At 49.5% G+C, this 21,787-nt stretch overlaps 2 protein-coding genes across 7 annotated transcripts; both read left to right on the forward strand.

Moving 5' to 3' along the window:
- Window positions 1–8,510: 8,510 nt before the first annotated feature.
- LOC132591123 (zinc finger protein ZFP2-like) lies at window positions 8,511–14,439 on the forward strand. Of its 2 annotated transcripts, XM_060268805.1 has the most exons (3): window positions 8,511–8,553; window positions 10,858–10,935; window positions 12,142–14,439. In XM_060268805.1, exon 3 carries the CDS (start codon window positions 12,311–12,313, stop codon window positions 13,313–13,315), a length of 1,005 nt encoding a protein of 334 aa, XP_060124788.1. In that variant the 5' UTR covers window positions 8,511–8,553; window positions 10,858–10,935; window positions 12,142–12,310; the 3' UTR covers window positions 13,316–14,439. The 2 variants fall into 2 exon arrangements, with proteins under 2 accessions (XP_060124788.1, XP_060124790.1); XM_060268807.1 differs by lacking the exon at window positions 8,511–8,553 and having other exon boundaries at window positions 8,672–10,935.
- A 1,096-nt stretch (window positions 14,440–15,535) lies between these two features.
- On the forward strand, window positions 15,536–21,093 carry LOC118080159 (zinc finger protein 501-like). 5 transcript variants are annotated; one of them, XM_060268769.1, is made up of 5 exons: window positions 15,561–15,625; window positions 17,396–17,623; window positions 17,743–17,869; window positions 18,672–18,755; window positions 19,349–21,092. In XM_060268769.1, the coding sequence occupies exons 2-5, from the start codon at window positions 17,549–17,551 to the stop codon at window positions 20,377–20,379; spliced, it is 1,317 nt and encodes a 438-aa protein (XP_060124752.1). In that variant the 5' UTR covers window positions 15,561–15,625; window positions 17,396–17,548; the 3' UTR covers window positions 20,380–21,092. The 5 variants fall into 5 exon arrangements, with proteins under 5 accessions (XP_060124757.1, XP_060124752.1, XP_060124753.1 ...); XM_060268770.1 differs by lacking the exon at window positions 15,561–15,625 and adding an exon at window positions 15,660–15,817; XM_060268774.1 differs by lacking the exon at window positions 17,396–17,623 and having other exon boundaries at window positions 15,536–15,625; window positions 19,349–21,093.
- Window positions 21,094–21,787: the final 694 nt, after the last annotated feature.

Genomic DNA, 21,787 nt, shown 5'->3' on the forward strand with positions numbered 1-21,787 from the left:
GGTGGGAAGGCCCTCCGAGGACAACCAAACCTTGTCCCCCACCCTGATGACCTCCCCTTGTCGCCTGTGGCGATCTGCCCCCTTCTTGTACGCTTCCTTGGCTCTCTCTAAGTGTTCTCTGAGCTGCTGGTGCACCGTCTCCAGTTCCTCTGCCCAATCCTCTGCCTGTGGGCCCTCCTCCTCCTCCTCCCCCTCCCTCTCTGGGAAAGATCTGAGGTCACGCCCGTAATTGGCCTTAAAGGGCGACACCCCTGTGGAGACGTGCACTGCATTATTGTAGGCAAATTCTGCCAGTGGCAGGCGATCCACCCAGTCCGTTTGCCTCTGGCTGACGTAACATCTCAGGTACTGCTGCAGAATGGCGTTGACCCTCTCCGCCTGTCCATTGGTCTGCGGGTGCCGGGCCGTCGACAAGCTGACCTCCACCTGCAGGAGGTTCATGAGCTGCCGCCAGAACCTGGAAACAAATTGGCGGCCACGATCCGAAATAACTCTTAAAGGTAATCCATGCAGTCTGAATACGTGGTCAACAAACAGTTTGGCTGTCTCTTCTGCAGAGACCGCTCTGGCACACGGTATAAAGTGGCACATTTTGGACATAAGGTCCACCACCACCAACACTGCGGTCTTGCCCCTGGATGAAGGCAGGTCTGTGATGAAGTCCATGGACACCACTTCCCACGGCCTGTGCGGTATGGCTAAGGGCTCCAGCAATCCTGCTGGCGCTGCTCTGACCACCTTTGCTCGCTGGCAGGTGTCACAACCCCTTACATAGTCTCGAACATCTTCCCGCACCCCTGGCCACCAGAAGTGTCTCATGACTAGGTGAGCGGTTTTGTCCCTTCCAAAATGACCCGCCGTTGGGTTGTCGTGCATCTGCTTGAGGACCTTACGTCTGAACTGGGTGGTGGGCAGGTACAGTGCACCCTTGTAGAAAAGCAGCCCCCTGCGTTCCGCAAAGTCTCTTGCCTGCTCCCTCCCCCCTCGCAGCTCTCTGAAGATGCGGGTGGCGAACTCATCTGCTGCCGTCAGTGCTGTGAGTTCTGCCTCGCTCACCACTGCTGCTCCGCAGGACCATGCTGACGGGGGGGAAATGTGCCTGGGTGCTGGTGGCGACTCCTCCTCCATGTACTCTGGCTTGCGGGAGAGGGCATCCGCCCTGACATTCTGCTCCCCCGGGATGTAGTGGATGGAGAAGTTGAAGTTCGAGAAGAACTCTGCCCACCGTATCTGCCGCTGGTTGAGCACCCTGGCAGTTCTCCAGAACTCCAGGTTCTTGTGGTCTGTGCACACCTGGATGGGGTGCTTGGCGCCCACCAGGAAGTGTCGCCAGTGCTGGAAAGCAGCGTGGATCGCAAGAAGTTCCCTATCAAACACTGTGTAGTTGCGTTCTGGCTGGGTCAGCTTCCTGGAGAAGAAGGCACAGGGTCTCCACTCTCTGTTGGCGTCCAGTTGCAACAAAATGGCTCCCACAGCTCTATCTGAAGCATCTGTCTCCACGCGAAGGGGCGCATCCTGTACCACGTGCAACAGGTTCTGGTCTGAGGCGAACACCCTCTTGAGGCTTTCGAACGCTGCTTGCGCCTCTGGTGTCCACCTGAACTTCTGCTTGCCTCTCAGGCAGTCAGTGATGGGAGCCGTAACGCGCGAGAAGTTCTTGATGAACTTCCTGTAGAAGTTGGCGAAGCCTAGGAGGCGTTGGGCATCTTTACGCGTCCTGGGGCTGTGCCAGTCCAGGATGGCCTGCACCTTGTCCTTGTCCATCGCCAGCCCCTTGTCTGACAGCTTGTAGCCCAGGAAGTCCACCTCCTTGGTGTGAAACTTGCATTTCTCCAGCTTCACATACAGGTGGTTCTCCTTCAGGCGCTGCAACACCTCCCTGACATCCTTCACATGTTGCACTGGGTCATTGGAATAGATAAGGATGTCATCCAGGAATACCAAGCAGTTCTTGAAAAGGAGGGACCCCAGGACGTGGTGCATGAAGGCCTGGAAGCATGCTGAGCCCCCTTGCAAACCGAAGGGCATCACCAGATATTCAAAAGAGCCCAGTGGCGTGAACATCGTGGTCTTCCACTCATCGCCTTCCCGGATCCTGATCAAGTTGTACGCCCCCCTCAGGTCTAACTTGGTGAAGATCTTGCCCCTGCGCGCCGCTGTCAGGAGATCATCCACTCTGGGCATGGGGAAAGCCACTGGCTCTGTCACTGAATTCAGGCGTCTGAAATCCACCACAAGACGGCGCTGTTGCGTGTCTTTCTTGTCCACCCAGAAGACCGGGCTGCCCCCTGCTGCCTTGCTTTCTCTGATGAACCCCCGCTTGAGGTTCTTGTCGATGAAAGCGCGCAGATCCTCCAGTTCCTGATCTGACATGGCGTACAGCTTGGCTGGGGGTATAGTTGCCCCTGGCACCAGGTTGATCTGGCAGTCAAAAGGCCTGTGTGGGGGTAGGTGGTCGGACTCCGCTTCGCTGAAGACCTCCTGCAGGTCCCAGTACGGCTTGGGTATCGCCTCACCCCCTTTGACGTGCATGGTGGCCACCGTGGCTATCGGAGGCCCCTCCCCTGGTTGGCGCTGCATGCAATGTTCTAGACAAAAGTCCGACCCAAACGTGATGCATCTCTGGTGCCAACTGATGGAGGGGTCGTGGCGCGCCAGCCAGCTCATGCCCAAGACGATGGGGGGGTCTGAGATGGTGGTGACGTTGAATGCCAGTGTCTCTGAGTGCCGTCCCACCATCATTCTCATGGGGGGGGGTTGATGGGTGATGCCCCCCCCCAGCAACTCCCTGCCGTCAATGGTGGCTACGTGCAGGGGGAAATCCAGCTGCAGAAGTTGGATCTGGTGCTCTTCTGCAAAGTTTCTCGAGAAGAAGTTCGCCGACGCCCCACTGTCAATTAGGGCGAGGACCGTCAGGGGATAGCCATTTGGGAGCGTTAGCGTCACTTCTAGAACCACTCCTGCTCTGGGAGGGGTGGGCTGGCTCTGCTCCTCGCTGCGCGGGTGGGTGGGCTGGGGCTGTTGTCTGCTGACTGCGCCTGGCTGCTGCCCCTTGTCTCCTGCAGCCAGGCTTTCTCGTTTCCCTGCTGTGGTGCTGCGTCAGTGGGGGAGGGCACCACCGTTCCCGCCTTTCCTTGCCACTCCCTGCGATGTGGGCAGTCTCTGACGAGATGCTGGGGGGAGTTGCAGAGAAAGCAATTCCCGCCCCTTCCCTCCTTGCGTCTTGGCGCCGCTGGGGTTTGAAAAGCCCGCGCGCGCGCGCTATCAATTTGCATGGGTTCCTGGTCTTGGCTGGCCCCAGGCGTGGCTTGTAAGGGCTGTTGGGGGAGTGGCTTCTCCTGCGACCGTGGGAACCAAGCCCGCTTTGCGCGCGTTGCTTGCTTGTCGCTCCACCGGGATTCCTGCCTCACCCCCACCGCTAGAGCCGCCTTGCTCAGCTGATCCATATTACTGGGCTTTGGACCTCTCGAGAGCTCATCTTTCACATCCTCATGCAAACCCAAGTAGAACGCCGCTTGCATAGGGGCTGACTCTAGTTCCCACCCCAGTCTGTGCACCAGCATGGTGAATTTCGCCCAATATTCGCGAACTGTCATTTTTGCTTGGCGTAAATTATGAAGTTCCTCCTTAGTCTGGTCCATATGACTATCGGACGCGTACATAGTTTTTAAAGCCTCTAGAAATAGTTTGACATTCTTCATGCAAGGATTCTTTGTCGCGATTAACGGTCTTAGCCACTCCCTGGCTGCCCCGGTAAGGTGCTCCACAATAAACGCTACCCTGTGCTCATCATCAGGGAACTCAGCATGGTGCAGCTCAAGGGCATACACAATCTCAGTCTCAAAGCCATGATATTCCCTCGGGTCTCCATTGAACTTGCTTACTAGGGTCCCGGCTCTCCTTCCTGGCAGCACTTGGACTTGGGGGGCCCCTCCCGCCTTGTTTTTCTCTGCATCCAGCTTGTTTTGGAGGTCTACCGCCACCGCCCTTAATTGCTGCTCTCTTTCCTGAAGTGCCCTCACCTGTTCCGCAAGTTGTAGCCGGTCGTCCTGGACCTTCTTGGTTTCTTCTTTCGCCGCTTTTAATTCCCCCTGCGCCTGCAGCGCCAGTTGCTGCAGGTCTTGCTGGGCTTTCTCCGTGATCTGCCGCCAGTTCTCCGCCTCTGACGCACTCATCCCGGCAACTCCAAAGTAGCCCCAAAAAAAGATTCGGAGGTTGCTGTCACAGTGGCCGGAGGAGGCTACTTCAGAGTAACGACGCTACACAGCTCTGCATTTTATTCTTTTATTGGTGCTGCGTATTTACAGTGCTGAAGTCATTGCTATTTACACGGAACGATGTGGTCATTCGGTTTCAGAACCTCCGAATGGCTTTTGGCGCGTCTTTCTCCAACACAAAAGCTTTGGCAGACCCATCCTCTTTCCCCTCCTCTTTCTGCGTAATTCCGGAGTTGGGGGGATGGGTCTCCCCACCTTATTTGCCCCTTCCTGTCCCACCTGGGACTCTGGCTCCGCTACCTTGCCTGAGCCTCGGACACGACTTCCTGCTTCCCCACTGGAATCGGAACTCCCTCTGCTTTCCCCTGTGCTCGGGGATGGGCTTGAACTCAGGAGGGGAGGGACTTCGCGATATCCCCTGTCCCTCACAGGAGGGAACCAATAAGACAGAGGATCCAAATACAGCAGCTTAAATGAGCCAATAGTAGCTGTACCCTCTGGAACCAAAAGGCAGTTACTTTATCCTAATGCAATACAGACAATAATAATACAGATATAAAATCCTTTGACTCAATACACAACACCCCTCCCCCCCTAGTGAGCACAGCAGACGTAATCCCTCAGGTACTGTGGGGTCCTACAACTTCTACTTGATCTCCTGACAACAGGTGTTGCAGGTTCTGGATTGGGTGTTACCTGTGGTGGAGGGGCTGCTATAGGGGTTTCGTCAGGAACAGATGGAGTCCCAGACATCTCAGGGTCCCCTACCTGTACCTCGTCATCCTGAGGACTAGCAGACCCTGGTTCATTTGCTGAAGCACCTGGTGACTGCACCTCTGGACCATTTTCACTCTGGTCTCGCAGCTGTGCATCGTTAGCCAGGGATGAATTATCTGACTCCTCCCTGCTGAGCGCCCGGCGCCTCAGCTGATCTATATGTCTCTTCCAAACTTGCCCATTTTCCAAGGTCACATAATAGGACACAGGTCCACTAGCCCGGGTGATCACACCGGCCACCCACCGCGGACCTCGTGAATAGTTCCTCACCCAGACCAGATCTTCAGGGGCGAGATACCTTGTTGTGTCAGTCTCAGCCTGGGGGGTTGCTCTTGTATTACGGTTTGGCATTTTATCTGGGTGGACATAATCCAGCACCGTTACCAGTCTTCTACCTAAGAGCAGCTCAGCTGGCGACTTGCCCGTCACAGTACACGGCGTCGCATGCTGCAAAAATAACATTCGCGCAATGCGAGCCGACCAGTTACCCTCCATTAAGCGTGCAATGGATTCTTTGGCTGTTCTTACCATGCGCTCAGCCTGCCCATTGGAGGATGGGTGAAAGGGCGCGAATGTGACCCCTCTTATGAAGTTATCAGCCAAGAATGCCCTGAATTCTTGGGATACAAAAGCTGCCCCATTATCTGATACAATGGTCTCAGGTAACCCGTGGGTTGCAAAAAGCTGCCTCAACACCTTGATTACGGCAGCTGATGCCATGCTAGGGACCATCGCCACTTCTAACCATTTGGAATATGCATCAACGATAACCAAAAAGACCTTCCCTTGGAATGGCCCAGCAAGGAATGACTGCAACTCCGTCTTGTTCTGTGGTCGTGGTGCCTCGATGATGGCCTTAATCTTAGCATCTGTGGGGTGGATGCCTGATGCATCAATTTTAAACCCCAATAAATCCACAGTTGGCACCCCAAAACTGCATTTTTCTTTTTTCAGTTGCAACCCCACCTCCTTGAACTTGAGCAACACTGCACGGACACGCACAACCAGTTCCTGTGGGTCTTTTCCAGCAATCAAAACGTCATCAAAAAATGGCAAGACCCCCGGCAGACCCCTTAACAGGCGTTCCATGAGCCCTTGAAAAATCCCTGGGGCCACACAAACTCCGAACTGTAATCTGTTAACTCTGAACGCCCCTTTATGTGTGACAATAGTCTGTGCTTCCGCTGATTGTGGGGTTACTGGCAGCTGTTGGTAAGCTTGTGCCAGGTCAATTTTGGCGAACACCTTGCCCCCAGCCAGTTTAGCCAACAGATGTGATACGACTGGAATGGGGTATGAGTTTCCCCTGAGTGCCTTATTGATAGTACATTTGTAATCTGCACATATCCTGACTTCCCCATTTGCTTTAAGGGGCGTGACGATTGGAGTCTCCCACTTAGCAGAGTCCACGGGTGAGAGAACTCCCTGCTTGACCAATTTATCCAGCTCTGCCTCGATCTTGGGTTGCAGTGCAAATGGCACTCGCCTTGGTTTGAGTCGGATTGGCGCCACCCCGGGGTCCAACTCGAAGTCAACTGGGGGCCCTTTATAACAACCCAGTTTTCCATTAAAGAGACCAGCAAATTCCTTGCATAATGCCTCGCTCATCTCAGGGCAGGTTTGGATTGAATTAAGCCCTGAGATACTCAGTCCCAGGGCGGGGAACCAGTCAGTGCCCAGGAGACTGGGGCGACTGCCTTTTGCAATCACCAGTTTGAGTACAGCCTGTTTGTCCCGGAACTGTACTCTCACGGCACACATTCCCATAACATGGATGCGGCCTGCTGAGTACGACTGCAAGGTTGCCGGGAAGGGCTCCAGAGGGGGCAACTTACCCCTGGGGAAGAATGTCTTCGCGGTCTGGTCCGACACAATGGTGAATGCAGATCCAGAGTCCACCTCCATGTCGCACTGCTGACCCTCAATCTTCACCTTGACGTGTGCCTTGCCTTGCGCTGGAAACTGCACGGCCCTCCCGTTGATCTCCGTTATGTAGTGGCAGTCCTTTCGAACATGAGTTGCTGTGGGCGGTCTGCGATGCTCCAGTCTAGGTGCTCCTGTTGCTCCTGACGCCGCCGATCTACAGACCCTGGCGATGTGACCCGTCTTCCCGCACATCCGGCACATAGCATCCCTGAAACGACAACTCTTCCGCTCATGGTTTCCTCCACAACCTGGGCAACTGCCTCGGTGATCTTTGTGCACTGTGCAGGCCTGACGCACCAACTCTACCCCACGGACTGGGCTCTGGCTCGGAGTAGCCTCTAGCTCGTCCATGGCATGCGCAACTTCTATCTGTGGCTTAGTGGCCTTGCGACTGGCATCAAGCTCCTCTCTTTCATAATTCTCCGTGGCGGTGGCCTCCTTCAAGGCTGAAGCAAGGGTAACCTCTTCTTTAGCCACGATGCGTCTTCTGGCTTTCTTGCTGCTCAGACCACCAATAAACCAATCCAGGAGAGTCTCTTCCAGATTTTGGAAGCCGCAGTGCTGAGCGAGCTTCCGGAGTTCAGCCAGAAATGCGGATACAGACTCCCCAGCATGCTGCTGCCTCTTATGGAACTCCATCCGCCGGGCCATCTTGGTCTCAGTAGGCGCCAAGTGGCTTGTTAGGCAGGCAAGAATATCTTGGAGAGATGTCTCACTCAGCTTCGCTGGAGCAAGTAATGCCTTGGCTAGCTTGAAGGTCTCGGGCCCACAGTAGCTCAGGAATGTGGCCCTTCTTTTGCTGGCATCGGTGATCCCTTGAGCCACTGCGAAGAACTCGAAGCGTTCGACGTAGTCTTCCCAGGTGTGGGGCTCTGATGGCTGGAAGGGCTCCAATACCCTTGGACTCTCCATTGTCCTAGCGGGCAGGGTCGTCTTCTCAGCTGGCCAGTGAGTCTTGTTCTCAGCTGCAATCCAGACTCTGAGGCAGGGTTGTGTTTAACCGCTCCTCAGCATTCCGGATCCCACCTTCGTCGCCAGTTGTTGTAACGTGGGGTTTGTGATTTCAGCTCTCTTGACAAAACATGCTGGAGACAGTTCTCTAGTAACAGCTCTTTATTAAAGTGAACAAGACTGACTGTGAGGGCAGGAAGGCTACATTTATAGGGACAGGGGACTAGCTAGGAAGGGATACATTTTGGAGGGAACAATATCAAGCAATCACAGTGCTGCCTTTTGGAGGGAACCAATAAGACAGAGGATCCAAATACAGCAGCTTAAATGAGCCAATAGTAGCTGTACCCTCTGGAACCAAAAGGCAGTTACTTTATCCTAATGCAATACAGACAATAATAATACAGATATAAAATCCTTTGACTCAATACACAACACAACCGAGACCACCAAACAAGCCCCCCTTGGAACGCGCGCCCCCATTTCCCCCTGGCAGGAATCCTCAGGGGGGGGTCCTGGCTGCGCGTGTGTGGCTGGAGAGAAAGAGAGTCCATGGAAGGGGTTAAAGATGCGAGAGTGCCAGTGCCGAGATGCCTAGAGAGCCCTTGAAAGAGACCCCTCCCTCCCCCACTTCCGTCTCTTCCCTCCCTGCTCGTCTTGGGAGGCTCCTCCGGATGGAGAGGTCGGTGCGCTCGAGAGAGATTCTGCGCGCAGGGCGAGGGGTCTCTGGGCGCAGGGGAGACTTGGGGGTGAAGGGAGGGGGGCAGAGGAAGTGGGGGGGGGAGAAGAAGGGAGGGAAGCCTCCCGTCCAGCATTGGCAGGGGGTGCCGAGAGAGAAAGAGACGCTGCCCATTGGAAGGGAGGCCTCCCACTTGGGCGCTGGCGAGGGAATCTCCGGAGGGGCTGCCTTGGCTTTTCCCTCGTGCCCAGAAACCTGCCTTGGAGAGAGGGATCCCTGACAGTGGGCTCACGGGTCCCATTCCCCACCCACCCCTCCTCCCTGGAAGGTGGACTCTCCTTCCCCCGTGCCTGCCCAGGCCAGCTGCTGCTGGGGGCTCCAGAAGCGGGACTGCTGCTGCTGCTGCTGCGTTACACCAAGCCAGGCCATTGGTCCAACTGGAGAGGAGAGGAGAGGGCAGGAAGTTCATGAGAGGAAGGAGAGAGGGTTGTCCAGAGCAGGTCTTTGCTTCTTGAAACCAGTTTGCCTCTCCCAGGCTTTCAGTTTTAAGTGTCAATTCCACTGCATAAATTCTTTCAGGATTTGTATATACTTTACATATGGATAACCTTTCTATTATAAAATACCTAAAGGCAGCCTTGTTTAGGGAAGTTTTTAATCTGTGACATTTGATGTATTGTAATGTTTGTTGGAAGCCGCCCAGAGTGGCAGGAAAGCCCAGCCAGATGGGCGGGGCATAAATAATAAATTACTATTACTATTATTATTAGGCGATGTCAGAGGGATTTACAAGCTGAGACACAACCCATCAGCATCCATAGACAGTAAATGCATGCACCTTCACAGTCTGGGTGCTTCAAGGGCAAAGACCCGTTATCAGGGTAGACAATGCCTGTGACTGGAGGCTTTACACGCAGACATGCACATATGCAAGCCAAGGATTGCCAGTATTACAGGCGAGGTGTGTGAGATGGCCGTATCTATAAACACTTTGTGTGATAGTAAAAGGGAGAGGATGAACTATTTAAAATTTTAAAAGATGATGCTGTTAAGGTGCTACATCCAATATGCCAGCAAGTTTGGAAAACTCAGCAATGGCCAGAGGATTGGAGAAGATCAGTCTACATCCCAATTCCAAAGAAGGGCAGTGCCAAAGAATGCTCCAACTACCGCACAATTGCGCTCATTTCACACGCTAGCAAGGTTATGCTTAAAATTCTACAAGGCAGGCTTAAGCAGTATGTGGACCGAGAACTCCCAGAAGTGCAAGCTGGATTTCGAAAGGGCAGAGGAACCAGAGACCAAATAGCAAACATGCGCTGGATTATGGAGAAAGCTAGAGAGTTCCAGAAAAACGTCTACTTCTGCTTCATTGACTATGCAAAAGCCTTTGACTGTGTCGACCACAGCAAACTATGGCAAGTTCTTAAAGAAATGGGAGTGCCTGATCACCTCATCTGTCTCCTGAGAAATCTCTATGTGGGACAAGAAGCTACAGTTAGAACTGGATATGGAACAACTGAGTGGTTCAAAATTGGGAAAGGAGTACGACAAGGTTGTATATTGTCTCCCTGCTTATTTAACTTATATGCAGAATTCATCATGCGAAAGGCTGGACTAGATGAATCCCAAGCCGGAATTAAGATTGCCGGAAGAAATATCAACAACCTCAGATATGCAGATGACACAACCTTGATGGCAGAAAGCGAGGAGGAATTAAAGAACCTTTTAATGAGGGTGAAAGAGGAGAGCGCAAAATATGGTCTGAAGCTCAACATCAAAAAAACCAAGATCATGGCCACTGGTCCCATCACCTCCTGGCAAATAGAAGGGGAAGAAATGGAGGCAGTGAGAGATTTCACCTTCTTGGGCTCCTTGATCACTGCAGATCAAGGCAGTGGAAGACAGGAGTGCCTGGCGTGCTATGGTCCATGGGGTCACAAAGAGTCGGACACGACTAAACGACTAAACAACAACAACAAAAGGGAGAGGATGGGATTATGGTTTATAGCAATGCTGTAATTTTACCCGTAACATTTCGTGAGGTGATATTGCAGTGCAAATTCCAAAACAGCTATGCAAAACCTACAAAGAAACTCACAGGTTAATGTTGGCGTGAGCTTTCCTGGTCCACAACCCACAGCATTTGCCTGCTGTCCACAAAGGTTTAGGCCATTATACGTTGATTAGCCTCCAATGGGCCACCAGGTGCTTTATTGTCTTTTCTTCAAAAGATGAATGTTTGTGAATACTTTTGACAGTCACATATGACATAAACAGCACTTCTCTTTTACTTGTTCCACACAGGAGAGACTCTGATTCACAAGTCTAAGCAAATCTCGCAAGAAAAAGAAAAATAGAGAAACGTGAAGGGGAAATTGAGAGGTAAGGCCTTTGAGTATGCAGTGAGACATTTCACTACGTTAAAACATATCAAAAGCCCTGCTGGATCGAGAGGATGACCCATTTATCGCTTGCCATCTGCAATTTCACCCATTTACCCATGTTTCTGTGGAGAGACATTGCCTCCAGTCTGCCCTTCCCTAGACAGGTTGTAGGCAGAGATACCCCCCCTTTATGCAGTAATAACTACGTCCCCCTCCTCTCCATCCCACTCAATTTCCAGTATTAACCACTACATCAATTCTCATGTCTATGGGATTTAAGGGATCAGGAAGATTGCTACTGAACTTCAGGGGTTCCTGTAGTCCAGGCACGTCCAACAGACTGCGATCTATTCCCAGTATAAAAAACTGGCAGTGTCACTGGAGGACCGAGGAGTGGAGTGCATGGGTGGAAGGAAGTGGCAAACTGTCATGTGGGAGGGGGGAGTTTCAGTGGGGGGGAATTAAAGGGAGGCAAAAGTTCTCTCCCCCCTCCACCTTAGCAGTTCTCTCCCCCCCCCGAAAGTCAGTCCTTTCTCTCTCCTCCCCATCAAAGGGAAGTGCGCAGCTGGCGTGTATTGTTGTGCCCCCCCCCCCGGCCACTGGCACCGCTGGGAAGACCGAGCCAGGTGACATTCCTTGCTCTTGCCGCCCTGCCCAGCCTTCTCTGCTGCTGCTGCAATGGCGGAGGGACCCAGCGCTGGGAGCCGGGGTGTGTGTGTGTCACATTCCTTGCCCACTTTACTTAATCCCACGATTGACTAGGATCACTCCCATGATCTATTGGTCGATCGCGGTCGACTGGTTGAACATGTCTGTTGTAGTCCATTATTATGACTTGTTGACTTTGTTAGTCGCTTGATATTACCAGGGCAAGCCAAAGAGACTTGCAACCAAACGTTTAAGGGATTAGGACAAAAACGTCATTAGGAATTTTGAACCTGAGAAATAAAGGGCATGTTCATGGAGAGAGGGGAACCCTTTATTCAAATTGCCAGTTTTAGAGAACCACTGTATAAGAATATGCTGCACTATTAACAATAATTGATTATTATTAAAAGTTGCTGGTGCTATGCTATTATCTGACAGTATTTCATTTCCTAAAAGATTGGAACATAGAAGAAGGAAGAAAGTACGAGATGTTAAAAGAAGCGAAGGTACCAAAGGCACTTGATGTGTGTTATATTCCTTTGTTTCTTCTTTACAGGATTTCCTTTCCCCCTACGCTTAAGCAAGCCATAGAGAAGACAGACAAAGCAATCTGTACCTTCATTAGGAATCACGAAATCATTAAATTTAAATACAATGTGATTCAGTCAGTGAACATCCTTAGTTCACATCAAGGAACTGAAATAGTGACGGCACCATTTAAAGGCATGGATTGTGCAAAGGACGTCAGTAGGAGTGGAACTGCTACACAACATCAAGGAACTCACAAAGGGGAGAAACCATTTAAATGTATGGATTGCGGAAAAAGCTTCAGTCAGAATGAAACCCTTAGAATACATCAGCGAACTCACACAGGAGCAAGACCTTTTAAATGCATGGAGTGTGGAAAGAGCTTCCTTTTGAGTAATCACCTTAATGCACATCATCAAACTCACATTGGTGAGAAACCGTTTAAATGTATGGAGTGTGGAAAGAGCTTCCTTTTCAGTAAGCATCTTAATGCACATCATCATCGCACTCACACAGGTGAGAAACCATACAGATGTATGGAGTGCGGAAAGGGCTTCAGTGAGAGAGGAGGACTTAAAAGACACCAGCGAACTCACACAGGGACAAAACCTTTTAAATGCATGGAGTGTTGGAGGAGCTTCAGTCAGAGTGGAGACCTTAAAAACCATCAACGAACTCACACAGGGCAGAATCCATTTAAATGCATAGAGTGTGGAAAGAGCTTCAATCGTAGTGGAAACCTTAGAAGACATAACCTAACTCACACAGGGGAAAAGTCATTTAAATGTATGGTGTGTGGAAAGACCTTCCGTGAAAGGGCAAAACTTAACATACACCTACGAACTCACACAGGGGAAAAACCATTTGAATGCATGGAGTGTGGAACATGCTTCCGTCATAGAGAATCACTAAGACTGCATCAATATACTCATACAGGAGATAAACCATATAAATGTTTTGAGTGTGGAAAATGCTTCATTCAGAGTGGAAGCCTTAATGTACATCTACAAACTCACACAGGGGAGAAACCATTTAAATGCATGGAGTGTGGAAAATGCTTCATTCAGAGTGGAAGCCTTAATGTACATCTACAAACTCACACAAGGGAGAAACCTTTTAAATGCGTGGATTGTGGAAAGAGATTCACTAATAGCGGAACGCTTAGAAGACACCAGCAAACTCACACGGGGAAAAAAAATTAAATGTATGTTTGGTTGCAGAATAAGTCCAGGCACATCTGGAGGATGTGGACCATTTGGACTGCATTTGTTCCAGTTGGGTTTCACGCCCTGCCATCAGACTCAGACCGCCTTGTTGGCGCTCGTTGATTATCTCTGGACAGAGGTAAAACCTGTTTCCTGGTTCTGCTGGATCTCTCAGTAGATTTTAATGCCATTGACCACAGTATCCGGTTAGCTATTTGTGAGAAAAATATCTGCCTTACCCAATTCGTTGAAAATAAATCTTTACTTGTCAGGCTGGTTAACAGTCGAACCACAAGTATTATTTACAAACTCCAGTCATCATGTACACGAACTCTCCTGGGGAATAACATTTAAATCATAGAATCTTCAAATTATTGATTTGGAAGGACCCCCACAGGTTACCAATACCTAGTCCAACCCCTGGCAATACAGGAATCCCAACTAAAGCATCCATGCTGTTCTTCCTGCTATAAAATTCTTTCTGATGTTTAGTCAGTATCTCCTTTCTTGTAAATTCAAGCCATGGATGTAAGTCCTACTGTCCAGAGCAGGAGAAAGCAAGCTTGCTCCCTCTTCCATGTGACAGCCCTCCAGATATTTCATGGAATCATAAAATCATAGAGACACAGCCTTTGAAGTGAAAGGAGTGGGGAAAGTCCTTCACTTATAATAGTGTGCTTAGGAATTGTTGTTGTTGTTGTTGTTGTTGTTGTTGTTGTTGTGTTGTTTAGTCGTGTCTGACTCTCCGTGACCCCATGGACCAGAGCACGCCAGGCACTCCTGTCTTCCACTGCCTCCCACAGTTTGGTCAAACTCATGTTCGTAGCTTCGAGAACACTGTCCAACCATCTCATCCTCTGTCGTCCCCTTCTCCTAGTGCCCTCAATCTTTCCCAACATCAGGGTCTTTTCCAGGGAGTCTTCTCTTCTCATGAGGTGGCCAAAGTATTGGAGCCTCAGCTTCAGGATCTGTCCTTCCAGTGAGCACTCAGGGCTGATTTCCTTAAGAATGGATAGGTTTGATCTTCTTGCAGTCCATGGGACTCTCAAGAGTCTCCTCCAGCACCATAATTCAAAAGCATCAATTTTTCGGCGATCAGCCTTCTTTATGGTCCAGCTCTCACCTCCATACATCACCACTGGGAAAACCATAGCTTTAACTATATGGACCTTTGTTGGCAAGGTGATGTCTCTGCTTTTTAAGATGCTGTCTAGGTTTGTCATTGCTTTTCTCCCAAGAAGCAGGTGTCTTTTAATTTCGTGACTGCTGTCACCATCTGCAGTGATCAAGGAGCCCAAGAAAGTAAAATCTCTCACTGCCTCCATTTCTTCCCCTTCTATTTGCCAGGAGGTGATGGGACCAGTGGCCATGATCTTGGTTTTTTTGATGTTGAGCTTCAGACCATATTTTGCGCTCTCCTCTTTCACCCTCATTAAAAGGTTCTTTAATTCCTCCTCGCTTTCTGCCATCAAGGTTGTGCCATCTGCATATCTGAGGTTGTTGATATTTCTTCCGGCAATCTTAATTCCGGCTTGGGATTCATCTAGGCTCATTGCTAATTTCCCCCAAAATGACACCCATGGGGAGAAACCATGCAGGGGTGTACAATGTGGGGAAAGGTTCAGTCGGGCTTCCAAAGTCAAAGCACTAAAGAAGCTATTCCTATTAGGTAGTCTGCCTACTCCAGGAATCCCCACCCCACGGGATCCGCAGCACCGACAGAAACTACCATAGAGACAGCAAAAATTTCAAAAGTGGGGGTCCATGACTTTACTTTTGAAAAACAGGTTATGCAGAACTTGGCCAATTGGGAAAACCTGTTTCTCTGGAGCTCAGTGGTAATGACTTCTGAGTAAAAATACTTAGGCTTGCCCAAGAGTTTTTATTCAATGGGGTTTACTCCCAGGTAGTTAAAAGACTAGAACAGCGTTTCTAAAGGGGGTGGGTGGGAATATGGATATTCCAAGGGGGCCACAGGTGAAGATCGTGTAAATGGGGGTTGGGGGCACAGCACGAGATTCGGGGCCACGGAGGGAAGTGAAGAAAAGAAAGCCGAAAAGTGCCCGTGCTTCGCATTGGATTTCTAAATAAAACGGGGGGGGGGAGGTGTCCTTCTCACTACATTCCTATGACTCGACTTCCAGGATGGAGGGGGAATCTCCTCCCCTCCCCCTGGGTCAATGAACTCGCTTCCTGGAGAGGCAGGAAGTGACGCAGGAAGGCGGGGGGTAGAGGCAATGTTTGAGGGGTGGGGTCTCCATGCACATCCCCGGAAGAGAAGGAGGCCTGCAAAGGAGGAGGGAAAAGGTGCAACATTTCGGGTGGGGGGGTGGTGATTTAATTTAGGGTGCAGGGAGAGAGAAGAATGTGATTTTCCTCCCCTTGAATCTTCAAACAGGGCAGCGGGGAGGGGGATGGAAGCAAGGAAGGCCCCCGCCTCTCCCTTTGGGAACCAGCAGTCGGCTGCGGGGGGAGAGGGGTTCCCCTTCTCCAAACAAGGTTTGCATTGCAGGATCCTCTTGGAAGCGCTGATATCAACCAGCCTCCTTGTGGGGGAGGGTAAGATATTTGGTGCCTGAGACTCACCAGAGAAGGGAGCCCCCCCCCAATGCAACCTGACTGGGACACTGAACCAGTTGTGCCAGTTTCACCCCACGACCATGGGTCCCCGGGGCTGAGGGTGCCGTGCAGCGTACATTGCCCTGGCACCGAAATTTGTGGGTGCCCGGCCTCTTCATGGGGAATTAGGTGGGTGCTTGGAGACCCAGGGAGCTGGCACCTATGCACTGAAAGACGCCAGGTGAAGCCCCCACCCCTATCTTAGACCCAGCCTCCTAACCCATTTTTATGTATTTCTTTACACTCAGCCTGGAACACCCCCCTCCCTTGGCCTCCTGCGTCAGGGAGCCGATCTGGACCCTGATCTGCCCCCCTCCGAAATCTGCTGCTGAAGCCCCTGCCTCAGTGGGGCGGAGATCGGGAGGGCAAGCAGGGGAGAGGAGGTGGAAGCAGCTGGAGAACAGAGTCGCCTCTGGATTGGGAGAGAGGGAGGAGATTTCGAATTGGGTGGGGGGGTGAGAGATGGGGAATGTCAAGGGAAATCGGCCTCAGGAGCGTCCTTAGTAAGAAAGAGGCTGATATGAGAAGGAAGGGGGAGGCCCCCCAGCTCCCCTTTCAGAAATCCTAGTCTGGCAGGCTGAGGTTGCTTTGGCACAAAGGAAAGAGCCTCTTGGGTTTTCCATGTTGGGGGTGCAGTTGGGGAGGGTTTGCTGTGCTGCTTTTGTGCCCCAAAACTGGAGGGAAGAGGTGCATTTAACATTTCCTGAAATATGAAAAAAATACCTCATCAGTTTCCCTCCTGCTTGGCAAGGGAAATGGGCCCATGGATAGCAGGATTTGAAACTGATCAAGGTCTCGGGAGCCCTTTAAAAAGCTTCAAGGCAAAGACTGGAGGAATTAAAGAAATGCCCCCTCCCCAGCTGGACTTGGGGGAAAGAGCGGGGGATGAGTTTTTGATGATTTTTCTTTCCAAAAAGAGGCTTCTCCAGGTATCCTCTTGGGACTTTGTAGGAAAGGAGAATCAAAGGACCCAGGAGTGGGAGATCTGGCCTGTCTTGCAGGATTGGCCCAGCGCAGAGGTGCTGAGGGACTTTTTCTGCCCGTTCTGGCAGCCTCACTCCTGCCTGGCCTCATCCCCATCCAGGTTGCCAGGAGAGTCTTATAATACTTAGGTGATCTAAAGCCAACCACCTGGGCAATGCTCACACAAGAACCCTGCAAGGTGGGCCACTAAAGGTCTTGGGCAATGCCCCCTAGGTCAGGCGATGCTTTTGACTAACTATTTCATATATTTTTTCATAAGTGTTTGGAGTTTGCATTTGTAATTAGAATTTATATTAGTTTTTTAATCTTGGTATTTGTAATTTGTAAAAGGTATGCCATCGGTGTAAATGTCTCCCACTCTAAATTATTCCGCCTTTCTGTGAACTGCCCTGAGAACTCTGGGTATACGGCGGTATATAAATTCAATAAATAATAATAATAATAATAATAATTTTTGCATTGTTCTCCTTAAAGAGCTGCTCCCTGCATTGAAGTGCTTCGTGGCAACAGCTGAGAAAGTCCCAGAAGTGGCCCAGTTTACGCCTCCTCCTCCGTCCTTTCCACTTGTTATGGAAATCACGAAGGGGGCACACCTTTAAAGTTGTTAAATGACACACTAGCAACGCAATGGCCTCTGAGAAACCCTCTGAATGGTCTCTTCTTAAAGATGGAATGGAAAGAGGAGCCAGGCAGCTTCCTCAGGTAGCGAAAGAGCAACAGGAGGAGGGAAGAGGCACAGATGGGACCACCCAGCTTCAGTCTGTGTTGAGTGGGAATGATGGGGATCGAAGAGAAGCTCTGTTTTATTCTTTTTCTTCCAGGCCCTCTTGACCTTTGAGGAGGTGGCTGTGTTTTTTACGGAGGAGGAGTGGGCTCTGCTGGATCCAGGCCAAAGAGCTCTGCACAAGGAAGTGATGGAGGAGAATTATGAGATGGTGGCCTCTCTAGGTATGGGCACATTTTTATTCCTCTTGGCCGTTAGATGTTGGAGGTGTGAATCTGCTGTTTGAGCCATTTATTCATGCTGTGTCTTCTTATTTGGCAACCCCTCAAGTAAGATTATCTTCCACGAACACGTTCTTAACGGTGTGTCCGTAAGTGACTGTAGAGTCCTATTTTGGATGCACACATCCTTCCGCAGTGGGGACATAGATTTCCAGGCGGGAGTTAATCACAGTGAGGCTTTTCCAAATGTGCTTTCCTCTTAGCCTGTTTCTCCCTTTCATCCTGAGTTTGTCCTTCAAAGTCCATGACGCCTTTTGTAAAAGCTATTCAGCAATTGGAGCACTCACAGGCCAGTGTTTCCCAATTTTCTGTGCTTATACTGCATTGTTTTAGATGTGGGTTGAGAGCATCTTGAAACCTCATTTGTTGTCCTCCGGTATTTCACTTTCCATCCTTAAGTGGTAGTTGCTTTGGCAGATGATAATCAGGCATCCGAACAACATGACCAGTCCAACGAAGTTTGTAGTTTATAGAAGCACTGTACATTTGTCAGTAGGCAACTCTTCATAAGCTGATATTGTGGTATGAATTCCCCTCCCCCCCTAAAAAAACCACCCTGTGTATAATATACAAAGAGACTCATAGGGTAATAATGATGGCATGAGGTTTCCTGGTTCACATCATTTATTAACTTTTAATGGTCCACCAGATACTTTGCTGTCTTTGCTTCAAAATATTAATACTTTTGTATATTTTACAGTCACATATTCATAAACAGCACTTCTGTTTTACTTATTTCACATAGCAGAGACTCTGATACTCAAGTCTGAGCTCATCTCCTCGCTTAGAATAGAAAAATACAGGGATGTTGTCCTGGACCAATTGAGAGGTACATACTTCCGCTTTGCTGTGAGGCTGTATGTTTCCTTTCAGTGTGTAGGAATATAAAAAGAGCCCTTTTGGATCAGAACGAGGGCCCATCTTTTCCAGCATCCTGGTGCAGGTTTAGGTGATGTGTACAGTTGGTTGGAATGTATCAGCAAGATGCTAAACACCCTGGGAGGAAGGAGAAAACTGAACACAGAAGCGTAGCAATTTCACAGGAGAGGGAAAGTGTCTGCCTCTGGATGTTGCTACACTACAACTCCCATCATCCCTGGTCATTGGCTATCCTTGCTTGGGTTGAGGGTACTTAGAGTCCAATCACATCTGGAGGGCTATAGATGCTTGACCTCAGCATAGAAGGTTTCTCTTGGTGCTCAATGTTACATGGGAGTTGAAGGTAGAAATGGATACTAAGGGTTATTAAGACTTTTTTCAGATTTCATTTCCTTTCCTATTAATTTGGTACATAGGAGAAGGAGGAATGCTGGAGGTGTTAAAAGAGGAGAAGGTGCTGATTGGTCAGGCTGTGTGTTAAGTTCTCTGGTTCTCTTCCTTGAATACCTAACAATATTCTCTTTCTCTCCCACTTTAAACCAGGTGATGGGGAAGGCAATCAGAATTTTGAGCGGCCATCTGTAAAGTACTTCAGTGTGAGTGAACACCTTAGCACACACCTACAAACTAACACAGGGGAGAAACCATTTAAATGTATGGAGTGTGGAAAGAGCTTCAGTAAGAATGGAACTCTTTTAAGACATCAACGAACTCACACAGGGGAGAAACCATTTAAATGTTTGGAGTGTGGGAAGAGCTTCAGTGAGAATGGATCTCTTGCAAAACATCAACGAACTCACACAGGGGAGAAACCATTTAAATGCATGGACTGTGGGAAGGGTTTCATTGAGAGAGGAGCTCTTACAAAACATCAACGAACTCACACAGGGGAAAAACCATTTAAATGTATGGAGTGCGGAAAGAGCTTCAGTGAAAATGGAAAACTTACTGTACATCAACGGACTCACACGGGTGAGAAACCATTTAAATGTATGGAGTGTGGAAAGAGCTTCATTTGTAGTTGGAAACTCACTGAGCACCAACAGAGTCACACCGGGGAGAAACCATTTAAATGTAAGGATTGTGGGAAGGGTTTCAGTGAAGGTGCAAAACTTACAATACATCAACGAACTCATATAGGGGAGAAACCGTATAAATGTATGGAGTGTGGGAAGGGTTTTATTCAGTGTGGAGCTCTTACAACGCATCTACGAACACACACAGGGGAGAAACCATTTAAATGTAAGGATTGTGGACAGAGCTTCAGTTACAATGGAATACTTACTGTACATGAACGAACTCACACGGGTGAGAAACCATTTAAATGTATAGAGTGTGGAAAGGGTTTCATTGAGAGTGGTGCTCTTACAAAACATCAACGAACTCACACAGGGGAGAAACCATATAGATGTTTGTATTGTGGGAAGTGCTTCAGTCAGAGTGGAGCTCTTACAAGACATAAACGATCTCATACAGGGGAGAAACCGTTTAAATGTTTGGAGTGTGGGAAGTGCTTCATTTGTAGTTGGAAACTCACTGTGCACCAACATAGTCACGCTGCAGAAACCATTTAAATGTATGGATTGTGGGAAGAGTTTCAGTGAGAGTGGAGCTCTTACAACACATCAACGAACTCACACAAGGGAGAAACCATTTAAATGTATGGATTGTGGAAGCTGCTTCAGTAAGAGTGTAACTCTTAGAAAACATGAACAATCTCACAGACAGTGCCAGATTTACGTATAAGCTAAACAAGCTGTAGCTTAGGGCCCCACTCTCTTGGGGGCCCCAATTTTTTTTGAAGGAAAACAAAAACTGAATGTACATTTCCAAAATATAAGATAAAAAACAAATAAAATAAAATCTACATACAGCAACAGTGTTTTGTGTTGTGTAGGCTCCATTACCTTCAGTAGTTTAGGGCCTCACCAAACCTAAATCCGGCCCTGCTCAGAGAAGCAACTGTTTAAACGTGTGTGTAGAAAGTGTTTCAATTATAGTGCAGTTCCCCAGAGAGTTGATTTTGTACCTCATATCAGCAAACTCGTATAGGGAAAAATAAACCGTAAATGCATGGAGTGTATTTGATGTTCTGGTCTTTGTATGGAAAGTTGTGTGTGTGTGTGTTTTAAATATAGGTTGAGGGTCCGTTGATATTTGGTCTTTGGCAGAGGGAGTTGTGAGTGGAGAGTTGTGACTAGTGGAACGCGACAGTTGTAACTATCTGGCTGGCTCACGGCTTAATAAGCAGCAAGTAGACAGCTTTACACACTGGAAGACACTTGGAGCAGCAGCAACAAGCTGCTGAAGCATTTGGATCCTGGATCCAGCACCAGCAGAAAGGTTTCCAGAACTCCGCCCTCTGCTTCCTTGACTGGCACTTTGTCCTGAGCCTTCTTAGCCTAGGCACAAGGGGATTCTGGATGGCATTCCCCCTCCCCCTCTAAGGAGTCCTCCCTAACTAGCTTTCTTGCTGGAGAGTGCTTATCACTGTCTTGGCCTCCCTCCAGCTCACTCTCTCCTTCATGAGAATCTATATCCTCTCCTCTGAGCAGGGAAGAGGGAGGTTGCAGGTTGTCGTAATCAACTGGCTGAGAAGGAGAAAAAGCCACCCTTTCCTTGTCCGGCTCTCTGTCCCATTCAGACTCCTCAGCACCGTTCTGGGAGGCCAAGTCCCTGACAACAGTGGTGTTTAGGAAGCACGATTGGCTCTAGAATCCTAGAACTGTAGAGTTGAAACAGACGCCAAGGGTCTTCTAGTCCAACTCCCTGTTATAGGAACAGCAGCATAAAGCCCATTTTTATAATTGCAATGAAGGAACGATGAAAACACGGAAAGTCTGCAACGGTTGTCTTATGTGGACAAAATAAGCTTTAAACTGTCCTATGTTGTTTCTATTTTAAGCATTCATTGCTTTACAGTACCTTCTCAGTCATGGCTTTATTAACGGCAAAGTGGATAAAATCCCTGGTGGCAGCCGG

The sequence above is a fragment of the Zootoca vivipara genome, chromosome 2 (genome assembly GCF_963506605.1).
Source record: "Zootoca vivipara chromosome 2, rZooViv1.1, whole genome shotgun sequence".
Taxonomy (NCBI): domain Eukaryota; kingdom Metazoa; phylum Chordata; class Lepidosauria; order Squamata; family Lacertidae; genus Zootoca; species Zootoca vivipara.